This window comes from Oncorhynchus keta, chromosome 8, assembly GCF_023373465.1.
Source record: "Oncorhynchus keta strain PuntledgeMale-10-30-2019 chromosome 8, Oket_V2, whole genome shotgun sequence".
Taxonomy (NCBI): Eukaryota; Metazoa; Chordata; class Actinopteri; order Salmoniformes; family Salmonidae; genus Oncorhynchus; species Oncorhynchus keta.
In genome coordinates this window covers 15320609-15333748 of record NC_068428.1, presented here as the reverse complement: position 1 = coordinate 15333748, position 13140 = coordinate 15320609, and the positions used below count along the sequence as shown (strand labels likewise).

The following is a 13140-nucleotide window of genomic DNA, read 5'->3' as shown; positions in this document are numbered from 1 at the left end:
AGTTCTCATTTGCAACTGCGACCTGGCCAAGATAAAGCATAGCAGTGTGAACAGACAACACAGAGTTACACATGGAGTAAACAATTAACAAGTCAATAACACAGTAGAAAAAAAGGGGAGTCTATATACATTGTGGGCAAAAGGCATGAGGAGGAAGGCGAATAATTACAATTTTGCAGATTAACACTGGAGTGATAAATGATCAGATGGTCATGTACAGGTAGAGATATTGGTGTGCAAAAGAGCAGAAAAGTAAATAAATAAAAACAGTATGGGGATGAGGTAGGTGAAAATGGATGGGCTATTTACCAATAGACTATGTACAGCTGCAGCGATCGGTTAGCTGCTCAGATAGCAGATGTTTGAAGTTGGTGAGGGAGATAAAAGTCTCCAACTTCAGCGATTTTTGCCATTCGTTCCAGTCACAGGCAGCAGAGAACTGGAACGAAAGGCGGCATGAGGAATGGGAGAAGTTAATGTGGTATGATGAGACAAAAATAGAGCTTTTTGTTCTAAACTCCACTCGCCGTGTTTGGAGGAAGAATAAGGATGAGTACAACACCAAGAACACCATCCCAACCGTGAAGCATGGAGGTGGAAACATCATTCTTTGGGGATGCTTTTCTGCAAAGGGGACAGGACGACTGTACCGTATTGAGGAGAGGATGGATGGGGCCATGTATCGCAAGATCTTGGCCAACAACCTCCTTCCCTCAGTAAGAGCATTGAAGATGGGTCGTGGCTGGGTCTTCCAGCATGACAACGACCCGAAACACACAGCCAGGGCAACTAAGGAGTGGCTCCGTAAGTAGCATCTCAAGGTCATAGCCAGTCTCCAGACCTGAACCCAATAGAACATCTTTGGAGGGAGCTGAAAGTCGATATTGCCCAGCGACAGCCCAGAAACCTGAAGGAATTGGAGAAGGTCTGTATGGAGGAGTGGGCCAAAATCCCTGCTGCAGTGTGTGCAAACCTGGTCAAGAACTACAGGGAACGTATGATCTCTGTAATTGCAAACAAAGGTTTCTGTACCAAATATTAAGTTCTGCTTTTCTGATGTATCAAATACTTATGTCATGCAATAAAATGCAAATTCATTACTTAAAAATCATACAATGTGATTTTCTGGATATTTGTTTTAGATTCCGTCTCTCACAGTTGAAGTGTACCTATGATAAAAATTAGAGACCTCAACATGCTTTGTAAGTAAGGAAACCTGCAAAATCGGCAGTGTATCAAATACTTGTTCTCCCCACTGTAGCTGCAGATAACAGAGAAAAGAATGGTGGTTACCATAGCATTTGAGGCCATATGTTTAATTTGGGAGATACAATTTCAGGATAACGCAATACTTCCCGTTTGTGTAAATCCAAATATCATGCTACAGAAATCAAATCTGGAGCTGCTTCTCAGATGCTTTCGGGGGACATTGAGACTGATCTCATTGGAAAGATTTTAGCCCCAAAACAATACTACTCAACCATGTGGTCTTGTTTCTGTCTTCTGTGAACTATGCTTTCGTAGTTTGAACAGGCGTGCTAGAGAAGATACTGAGTACGTCCTCATCATCAACAGGTAATGCTTAATAGCTGTAGGACAAAACAGGACAAATGAAACTATAAGATCATGTCACGATCACTGATCCGTTCCACTATATGATCATGTATCTGTTTGCTGTTTATTTTTTATATATACTAGTTTCCCTTTCTATCATATTACAATATATGTTATTACGCAAACTGTAGTTCGGAAAATTGTCCTTCTTTCTCAACCAGCTACAAACACAACAGAACATCTAGTGTACAATAGACTGTCACGTCCTGACCTTAGTTCCTTTTTTATGTCTCTATTTTAGGTTGGTCAGGGCGTGAGTTGGGGTGGGCATTCTATGTTTTGTTCTATGTTTGTATTTCTATGTGGTTGGCCTGGTATGGTTCCCAATCAGAGGCAGCTGTCAATCGTTGTCTCTGATTGAGAACCATACTTAGGCAGCCTGTTTTCGCCCTTGAGTTGGGGGTAGTTGTTTTCTGTCTCTGTCTCTGTACCAAACAGGACTGTGTCATTTGTTCCGTTGTTATTTTAGTTCTAGTGTTCATTGTAATTAAAAGATCATGAACACGTACAACGCTGCACCTTGGACCTCTCCTTCTTCCGCCTACGACAGCCGTTACATAGACGCTCATTTGATGGAAACTTTTTTTCCATTCCAGTTTAAGTAGAGCCTTTTGCAAGACATGACAAAAATAAACAGTTATCAACAAATGCTGTTTCGAAGCTTAAGGTCAAACCACTTCACGAGACAGAAGAAAAATGGAATGTTCCACAGACATTAAAGGGGAATGGAAACACTTCCGGAAGTAAATCTAAGCAAGAGATGTATTCAATCCAGAAATACTAAACATGTTAGCTGGCGTTCTGAATCCTAGTGTGTCCACTCCCCTTTAACATAATACTTTTTGTCGTGGCAAGGTGTCCTCGTATTCTGAAGAGAATGAATTACTCATACAGTACACTGTAAGTGGACATCTGTACTTAGTTTAGAAGAGTATTGTGTAGCCTATCGGAGTGATTGGTTTACAAAATGATCTAAATGTATGGAATGCATGTAAGATAACTTTGTGCAGGCAAACACTACAGCTGACAAAGTCAACAAGTGCATAAACAGAACCGTATTCAATAAATACATAATTACAAAGCCCCATGTCTGCCATATCAGAATGGACAGTGAATCCATACCAGTTTTATGATATCATGTTTCTAAGACAGTTGCAGGGGCAAAGGGGAGTTGTTCCTCTCAGGCTAGCCTACAGGCGCTGATGTAAGTCCACTGTATGGATTCAGAACCTAGATTCCCATCTACTGCATTTTGGAGGAAATAGGACAGGGGTTCCCCATCTTTTTCTGCTCTACAAATTAATGTAAAAAGAAATCATGGGACCCCAATTAATATGTTATCTTGCCTGTTTATCCCTGTGTGTTTATATTTACTCAATACTAGTCTACCCCAGGCTGCTTCAACACATAATACTGCCATCCAGGTGTAGTCTAAAAGTGTAAAACACAGTTAGTTGACTTGGTTGGATATACCTATGTTCTTAATTTGTTTAAGAATGATAAAACATTTTCTCAAGGAGCCCCATTTCAATATCAGGGAACCCCACATAGGTTCCCGATCCCAAGTCTGGGAACCACTAAAATAGCGTATGGACAATTCCACGGTCACAGAATGATGCTGATACTCCGATTTTTCGCTTTCAAATGTATGTCAAACAAAAACCAATGATTGCCCAGACTATACAACTCTACTGACAATGTTACAAAAACATATTTACTTGAAGAGCAGTGCAGACACAAAGTTTGTTAACAGAAGGACGGGGTCGTGCTGTTTGTGCTGTCCTTCTGTTACAAAACGTTTAATCTGCACTGTGCTTCCAAGTAAATGTGTCCAATTTTATGTGGAATTTCTCAAACGTCGTCCTCGAGTTGTAATGGTTTGTTTAACTTTGCAATCATTGTTTTTTTGTTTGGCATACATTCAAAAGTGATAAAGCTAAGTCATTCGTCTGTCATAGCGTCATTCTGTTATCTTGGATTTGCTCGTATTGCTGTGGAAAGGCCTTGTGGTTGTGTCTCACGGATAATAACACACACTGTGGTGGTATGGATGACGTTCTATGACTTTTCAATTATTCAGATGCTTGGCTGAATGCAAATGTGGTCATGCTAACACAGAGCTAGTCTGCTAGCAAGCTCTATTGAAAACAAAAAAAATATCTTCATCAAATTTCAGAATTCGACATCCTTACACGTCCTACTTGACTACATCACTCAAAATAGCTCTAGGAAGCAATACCATTGACCTGCAATATAATGAGAGGCATGGCATTATATCATCATCTAATAGCGATGAACAAGGGTTCGCATCAAAGGCCATCATGATTTCCCTCTCATACTGTAGACGATCCAGTCCTGCCTCTCCACAGGGACTCTGGCTGTGCAGAGTGTACCTCCTCCCGATAGGGACTATAGGAGAGTGAAGATGATGGTCTTTCATGCAAACACTTGTTCATCGCCATTAGATGACGATGGCTTCTGTACAATCATATGAAATTGTCTCCAGCCTATTTGATGTTTAGATGTATACCTCAGAGCCACGACAACCCTTAGCTTTGTGGGAGCTACACTGTCATTTCCAGTTGCACTCCTGTATGCTACCCGAGGTAATCTGGGCATCTCTTTTACTCTTGAAACCCAGAGAAATCTATACATTTCCATTCCAGTCACATCACATTTCCCTCCGATTGCAGATCAGTTCATTCACAGCGTGTCTCCAAATGTAAACAGAAATGGGAATGGCAATCCCCAAACATTGAGAATGGAATTATATCTTGGCTGTGTGATGAGTGTCCTGAATGTCAAATCACAATGAAACAAATATGTTGTAGCAGATGTGGATGGTTCAGCTGTTCTGTTTAAATGTGACCGTGGCTATTCTATATGGGGTCCGATATCACTGGAGGGAAAAACATCTGCCAAGCCTCTTAGTGTAAGCATGGCACATCAAGCAGCAGAACTATTCCTTTGATCACAATTCAACCATATCAAATTATTATCGTTCTCACTGCTACCAGGTCAGATAATATGGAATTTCAAGCTGAGGTACCTCAACGGAATGCATAGCATCTATATCATTCTGATAAAGGTTTGATTGAAGTCTGTGTGAGGGGGATAATTTTTTTGGTCATATTTTAATTAGCCCATTTGAATGTTGTTGACCATTTTGCAAATCTGTTAAAGTAAAGGTACCAAAAGAGTAAACATCCTTCTCCATGCATTTCTTTCTCCATAAGATGATTCAGGAATAGAGATGGAGTGCTGAACTGAAGCCGTAAGGGTAAAGTAAAAAAAAATTCAAAGCCAGACCACTGTTATTGATCAGGTCTCTGAGGTAGTTAGTGGCACAGCCTGTGACACAGTCTTCTGTGCAGACATGCCAACCACCAGACATATATTTCATATTGATAGAAGAGAACAGATGGGAGAATGAGTAATGTAGAAGATGGAGAGAGATCAAAGAAGTGGCCTAAAGCCTTTCTCTCCACTCCCACCCCCCTGCTCCTCCTACTCTACTCCCTCGTTCCCTCTATTCAAGCACGCCGACTGTACGCTGTCAACTCTGTTCAATATCTGTACAGCAATTAATTGAACACATGACATAGATACATTGCTATTGAACATGACACTTTTTTCTTCTTCGACCTATTTCTTATCTCTTCTCATCCCGTGTCTAACATCAACCCTCTCTTTTTATTTACCTTCGGCTGTAGGTTCTACCTCCTCGGGTTTAGGTAATACCCTCTTGGGCACTGGTGCTAACCCCTCTCGTTCAGTGATGGGTTCTACCTCCTCCTCAGGTTTGTCCCTCTGCTGTCCCTTCCTCCACTACCTTCTCTTCCAGAGCTTCCTCTATTGTCAGCTCTGGTTCAGCAGATGGTTCCTCAGTCTCCTCCTCCTCCTCCTCCTCCGGTGCTTCTGAAAGGATGATCTCTGAGAATATATTCACAGCTGGAGCTAAATAGTTTTGCCAGGATTCAATGCATCAATGCAGAACCAAACTTAACATTAGGGGATATTATCCAGCTTTTGTAAGGGTCATGTCGACTTTCAATGGAATAATATGCTACTAACATCAGTAGGTTACATAACACTTGGTACACATTTGACCTCCACGAGTGAGAAAAGCATGAAAAGATGGTTCATTTGCATCTGCGATCTCCTCTGTCTTTTCCTCCTATACTTCTCTCTTTAGCCTCTTCAGAAGGTGTGGTTACTTTTCTTCAATGGGCGGTGTTACTGTAATGCATGCAATAAGTCATATTAGAAAATCTAATCAGGGGCCTCTCAAGTGGCGCATTTCATGGCATCTTTTGGCAATAAATATCATGATGGCTTCAATATGAATAGACTAATCTATGAGCACTGGTACATTGCATGATAACATTTAAGTATAGCCAAAAGTATTTAGATAGCAAATTCGAGGTTCAACAGTTTTACAAAGAGGGAAGAAATTAAGTATCTTTACTCAAGCCAGCGTCATTAGTAATATACTCCTGCTATAGTACTACAAATATTTACACTATCAGTAACTATTACACTGTTACTAACTATTAAACTATTACTAACTATTACACTTTTACTAACTATTAAACCATTACTAATTATTAAACTATTACTAACTATTACACTATTTCTAACTACTAACTATTACACTATTTCTAACTATTACACTACTACTAACTATTACACTATTACTAACTATTAAACTATGACTAACTATTACACTATTAAACCATTACTAACTATTAAACTATGACTAACTATTAAACTATTAAACCATTACTAACTATTACACTATTACTAACTATTAAACTATGACTAACTATTACACTATTAAACCATTACTAACTATTACACTATTACTAACAATTAAAGCTAGACTATGGGGACATATTAGTAAAATATGTGCCTGTGGTGAGTAATTATGATAAACAAATATGATATAAGATAATGAATTATAATCCATTTCAAAAATCATGAGTAAAATACTATTGTTTCTACAACACCTACTACAATACACCGCCAACTTCAACTGCTGGAGTAAAAAACAGCTAGCCACAGTAGTTTGGTAAGTGGCAAGTTCACACATGAAAGCTGACTCTGGTACCCCCTGCCTTAAAGGGATAGTGGGCTGGCAACCCTACAGAGCAACAGCAGCTGCTATCCTCTGATCTACACAGCATGAATACAGGGATTTTTGTCAGAACCCCCAGAACATGCATGGCCACACACATCTCCTCACCTGATGTAATTAATACTCATGTCTTGGTGGGTTCGCTGCCAAACCTAACCTGTGTATCATCTTGAAATACGTCCAAATAAGACTTTATCTAAACCAGAACATTAAAAAACTGTGTGCCACGAACAGTGTTGGAAAAGTACCCATTGTCATACTTGAGTAAAAGTAAAGATACCTTAATAGAACATGACTCAAGTAAAAGTCTCCCAGTAACATACTACTTGAGTAAGAGTCTAAAAGTATTTGGTTTTAAGTGTCAAAGTAAATGTAATTTCTAAAATATACTTAAGTATCAAAAGTAGAACTCATTTCAAATTCCTTATATAAAGCAAACCAGACGCCACTATTTTTTATGTTGTACATTTTTTTACGGTTAGCCAGGGTCACACTCCAACACTGAGACATAATTTACAAATGAAACATTTGTGTTTGTTTAGCGAGTCCACCAGATCAGAGAAAGAAGGGATGACCAGGGATGTTCTCTTGATAAGTGGGTGAACTAGACCATTTTCCTGTCCTCAAAATATAAAGATAACTTTTGGGTCTTAGGAAAAATGTATGGAGTAAAAAGTACATTATTTTCTTCAAAATTTGAATAGTAAAATAAAGATACCCCAAAAACTACTTAAGTAGAACATTGAAGTATTTTTACTTAAGTACTTTACACCACTGGTCACGAAAACAATCATGTGTTATAATTTTTCCTGTTTTGTTGTGGTAGCTAATCAGCCCGATATTGGGAAAAATACAATCTACACAGGCCCTGTTACAGAGAGAGAAAGAATCTGATTACCCAGGAAACCACCATCTTCTTCGGTGGTTGCCATTGACATGTAAAATGTCATTATGTACTGAGGAACAGAAGATCATATTTTGTTTTTACTCTATCTACCTGTGCCACTGTGGTTGACAATAGGTCCTTCTGTAGCTCAGTTGGTAGAGCATGGCGCTTGTAACGCCAGGGTAGTGGGTTCGATCCCCGGGACCACCCATACGTAGAATGTATGCACACATGACTGTAAGTCGCTTTGGATAAAAGCGTCTGCTAAATGGCATATATTTATTTATTTATTTATTTAACAAAATGATTATACTCATGAATTGTACTATTGTATCACTGTATTCATGTGTCTTCCATCCTTCCATCATGAGGCTTCCTTACACTCTTTATATTATCTGTGTCAAATATCATAATTTAATATCATTTTAAATATCTTTAGGTAACAAATAATGCTAAATATATCAATATGATTGAAGGCCTTGATACCAGGAACAATATGTATTCATTAATGGACTAACACCATGATAAATCACCAGCCATCACTCATGGATAAAAAATAGATATATTTTTGCGATGCTGTATAATGTGACAGTAACTCTAAGAAAGCTTTTGTTTTAAGACATATTGTTATATTATGGATCAGTAAAAAGTGTGTAATATTCAGACACATTTTAACGCTTATCGATATTGTATATCAGATTTCAGTCCGGTACTAATCATGAATGGTAATATCAATAATGTACCCTGTGAAAAAGACAGCTCATTTTAATTCTGACCAGTTAGTTGATAACAATGTATTAATGATATTATCTTTCTCATTTACTACACAGGTATAAGGGTTATTTATGCATGATGATGAAACATCAGTGTAATGAAAGTTATTGGTCAGTACCTGTCAAAAGAAGGTCATCAATGTCATCATCATCATCGTCATCATCCTTGGATATATCATCTTCTTCAGGTGCTGAGCTATCAAAGGCTTCGGTTATGATTTCATTATCCTCATCGTCATCTTCTTTGCCGATCTCTTCAGCTGAATCCTTCACCTCATCATCATCATCATCATAATCATCGTCGTCTTCTGTGTCATCAGAAATGTCTGCGACATCTCTAACAGTCTCTCCTGAATCCTCGACTGTTTTGTCATTGTCATCAACGACGGCACCACTGTCCTCACTGACTTTGCCATCATCGTCATCATCAGTGTCCTCTAAATCTGTAGAGTCATCAGTTGTATCCTCAGCTAATGTGTCTGAGATATCCATATCCTCACTATCAGCAAGATTATCATCGTCATCTTCTAGGTCAATGGGTTTAGTATCATCATCTGTTTGGTCAACATCTATGCTATGATCTTCCTCATCAACATCATCATCATCATCATCATCTGCAGTCGAAACAGGAGCATCATCTGTGGCTTCATCACTGGCAGCAGCAGCAGGACCAGCTACAGCATTTTCATCCTCTTCATTATCACCATCATCATCATAAGTGGAAGCAGCAGCAGCAGCAGCATCACTGGCATCCTCATCTGTAATTGCTTCAGTTTCAGCTTCAGCTATGGTGTCATCCTCCTCTCCATCATCTCCAACAGAAGTGTCTGTCTCTGTGTCATCAACATCAATCAGAATGGGGCCCTCATCCTCAACAATCTTAGCAATGACCTCTGCAGCAGCTTCATCTTCACCTTCATTTTCCTCTGCCACCTCATCAGCTGCAGCTGCTTCTTCCTCCTCCTCTTCCTCATCATCAGCCTCGGCAGCAGCCACCTCTGGAGCAGCCTCTTCCTCCTCCTCATCATCAGCCTGTGGAGTAGCCTCTTCCTCCTCCTCATCATCCTCATAATCAGCATGTGGAGCAGCCTCCTCCTCCACATCATCCTCCTCCTCATTATCAGCCTCTGAAGGAACTTCTTCCTCCTCCTCATCACCCTCCTCATCATCAGCCTCTGAAGCCACCTCTTCGTCCTCATCATCATCTTCTTCAGTCGCTGCAGCAGAGTCCTCTTCATCTGCTTCACCATCATCATCATCCTCATCTACCTCGGCCTCAGCTGCTGCTTCCTCATCCTCTTCCTCCTCTTCTTCATCTTCTTCCTCCTCTTCCTCATCATCTTCTTCCTCATCTTCATCCTCTTCTTCCATATCCTCATCCTCTCCATCCTCTTCCTCATCTTCCACTTCATCTACATCATCTTCCTCTTCCTCTTCCTCTTCCTCCTCCTCCTCCTCCTCCTCCTCCTCTACTTCTGCAACTGGTTCCTTTTCCTCTGCAAACATCCCTGCAACTACAGAATTGACAGCGTAAAGGTGACATTCAGTGCAGTGGGCCGTAACCAAAAAGATAACAATAATGCCCATAATTCATTGTTTTCAAGACAACACAACACACTGCAACACAATTAACACAATATCTTTATTGTGTACTCATAATGCTTACACCTGACAAGCTGCTCTCTGCTCACCTGAGCCATATACACCTAGTCGTGAGTTTACACAACATGAATATCTCAGTGTGTATGTGCTGTGCTACCGTTATCATTATTTCATATCATAAACATGGCCAATGTAATGCTTTCTCTACATTACTGTACATTGCAGCAGTGGCGTAAACATAATGACAGTGTTCCATGCAGGACACGTCAAATACTGCCTCCATACAAAATGACAAATGCATATATAGATATACTTGCAGATGTTGACTTGTTTGAGGAAAATAATAGTTCAGAAATGGTTCATTCACAAAGAGTAATTCTGGCAGTGAAGAGTTGTTATTTTCTGTGGTCGTGAGGGAGAATATGGTTATGATGCTGATGTTGGGTATGAAAAGCAATCCAAAACATATAAAACCACAGACCAAAAAAAACAAACAGAACAGAACAAAAACCAAACAGAACAGAACAAAAACCAAACAGAACAGAACAGAACAAAAACCAAACAGAACAGAACAGAACAAAAACCAAACAGAACAGAACAGAACAAAAACCAAACAGAACAGAACAAAAACCAAACAGAACAGAACAGAACAAAAACCAAACAGAACAGAACAGAACAAAAACCAAACAGAACAGAACAGAACAAAAACCAAACAATACAAAGTCCTGTCAACAACTAAAGCAGCAATCAGCAGTAACCCCGTTTTAGTAAAGAAGTAACCCTCAAATTTTAGTAAAGAACTGACCATCCATGGTGGGGGTTGGGGCTGGATTGTTTTAAGAAGGTCATCATCATTTTCATAATTCATAGAAGAATCAAAACAAATATTATGCCTTACTGCAAAGAATCAAAACCATCCATGGTGGGGTTCTTGAAGAACTAAGCTATTACGGAATTGTTTTAAGAAGCATTCTGCTTGAAGGATCATTTTGATAATTCATTCAGAATTTTAAGAATCAAAAACAAATATTATGGCCTTACTGCTTGAAGAATCAAAAAATAAATATTATGGCCATACTGCTTGAAGAATCAAAAAATAAATATTATGGCCATACTGCTTGAAGAATCAAAAAATAAATATTATGGCATTACTGCTTGAAGAATCAAAAAATAAATATTATGGCCATACTGCTTGAAGAATCAAAAAATAAATATTATGGCCATACTGCTTGAAGAATCAAAAAATAAATATTATGGCCATACTGCTTGAAGAATCAAAAAATAAATATTATGGCCATACTGCTTGAAGTATCAAAAAATAAATATTATGGCCATACTGCTTGAAGAATCAAAAAAGAAATATTATGGCATTACTGCTTGAAGAATCAAAAAATAAATATTATGGCATTACTGCTTGAAGAATCAAAAAAGAAATATTATGGCCTTACTGCTTTTAGCCCATACAAATGCATTGAATAACCGATTCACTACATGGAACAACAGATAGTCCCCAAAGAATATGAAAAGGAAGTTTGTTCTGAAGTGTCTGTCCTATATCTGAGAGGTATAAAAAAGATCAGATATATTTTTTTGCAGTAAACAGATATCTCTAGCTTTAGCTGTTGGATTGTTATGGGGCCTTTTTTTAATGCTAATTAATGCTAATGCTAATTTCCGCAGGGGCACGGACATCAACCTTTGGGGGTTTTAACGATGTTTTGAAGCTATATAGTATTTGTGGACATTTATAGTGTTTTCTTGACATTGTCATTGTTTACAAACATTGGCGTAACAGTAAAAACAGTAACAAGGTGTGAGCGTTTCTAAGCCGGGAACTACACAAAAACCTCCCAGGGACCATGACAGAACGATAATCCTATAGAGAATCCTATAAATGTCCTTGAGGACATCCCCGGAACCAACCAGGTAGTAGATAAAAACATCCAGGGGACCATGACAAAATGTTCTAAGAACGTCCTATAAACATCATTGGGGACTGTCAGGACCCGGTTACGAACCCGGGTCTCCGGAGTGAGAAACAGTCACTTAACCAACTGAGCCACAAATAGTTGGCAGAACCCAGAATATGAGGCAGACACAGCAGTACTTGAGACGGTGTATTTAATGAAGTAAAAAGTGAAGTTCTTCAGGAAAACATGTAACTCCACAACCTCAAAAGGAATTCCACAAGAACAAAGGTAATCCTCCAAGACAAAAAGGTAAATCCACAAGGTGGAAGGTATAGCACAAAAAGCCTAAAAAAATACTCAAAAACAAACAAGAACAAAAAACAGAATTCCACAAGAGAGACCACCGGGATCAACAAGAGTTCACAGAGTACTAGGGCTGGGTGCTAACATACAAACACAGAGCAAAGGACTGAGGAAAACAAAGGGTTTTAAATACAATCAGGGGAAACGAGGCACAGGTGCAAATAATAATGGGGATCAAGGGAAAACAAAAGGTCAAAAGGCACAATGGGGGCATCTAGTGACCAAAAACCGGAACAACCCTGGCCAAATCCTGACAGGGACGTCCTCGGAACAAGCCGGGAACTAGACAAAACCTCCACAGGACCATGACACAACGCCGTGAAGACTTTAGACGGCCATTTCATATTGTCCCAGGGACGTCCTAAATACTCGTTATTGTTTGCAGGGCAGTATTCACATTGAAACATGTGTTTACAAGATGCAGTATTGGTGAATTCATGCTCACACAAATTAGTTGTGTTCTTAACTAATACTATTTGTACCATAGTACTACCAAATAATAAGATACACAGAGAGAAACTGTAGTGGTCTATTTAACAACTGCAATCGACTACGACAGTTGAAATGTGTATTCCCTGAATTTTATTGTACTATTTGACTTTTCCTACAACAGAAGACATGTACTGACCATATATTAAACTGATCATGAATTAAGGCTATTGTTGTCTAGAGTAGCTTCTGGGAGTATAATTACGGTGTCTGGGAACAAATAGAGCCAGCAGTTACACACCGGTACAGGCTAGTAATATCACATTACATCGCAATTATTGACAGGATAGCACCCATTTTCCAAAAGTTGCTCTGGCGACAGCGCAAATGACCACATACATCACGCAGCAAAATGCCTCAATCCCA

General features: G+C 39.2%; 1 protein-coding gene across 16 annotated transcripts in view; it reads right to left on the bottom strand.

Moving 5' to 3' along the window:
* The window catches only part of trdn (triadin), a 46137-nt gene that overhangs the window by 17996 nt on the left and 15001 nt on the right, over nt 1-13140 (bottom strand). For all 16 annotated transcript variants that reach the window (XM_035774806.2, XM_035774810.2, XM_035774804.2 and 13 more), the window contains one exon: nt 8530-9924. In XM_035774806.2, the coding sequence (XP_035630699.1) occupies nt 8530-9924 (1395 nt within the window). The remainder of the gene's footprint in view (nt 1-8529; nt 9925-13140) is intronic.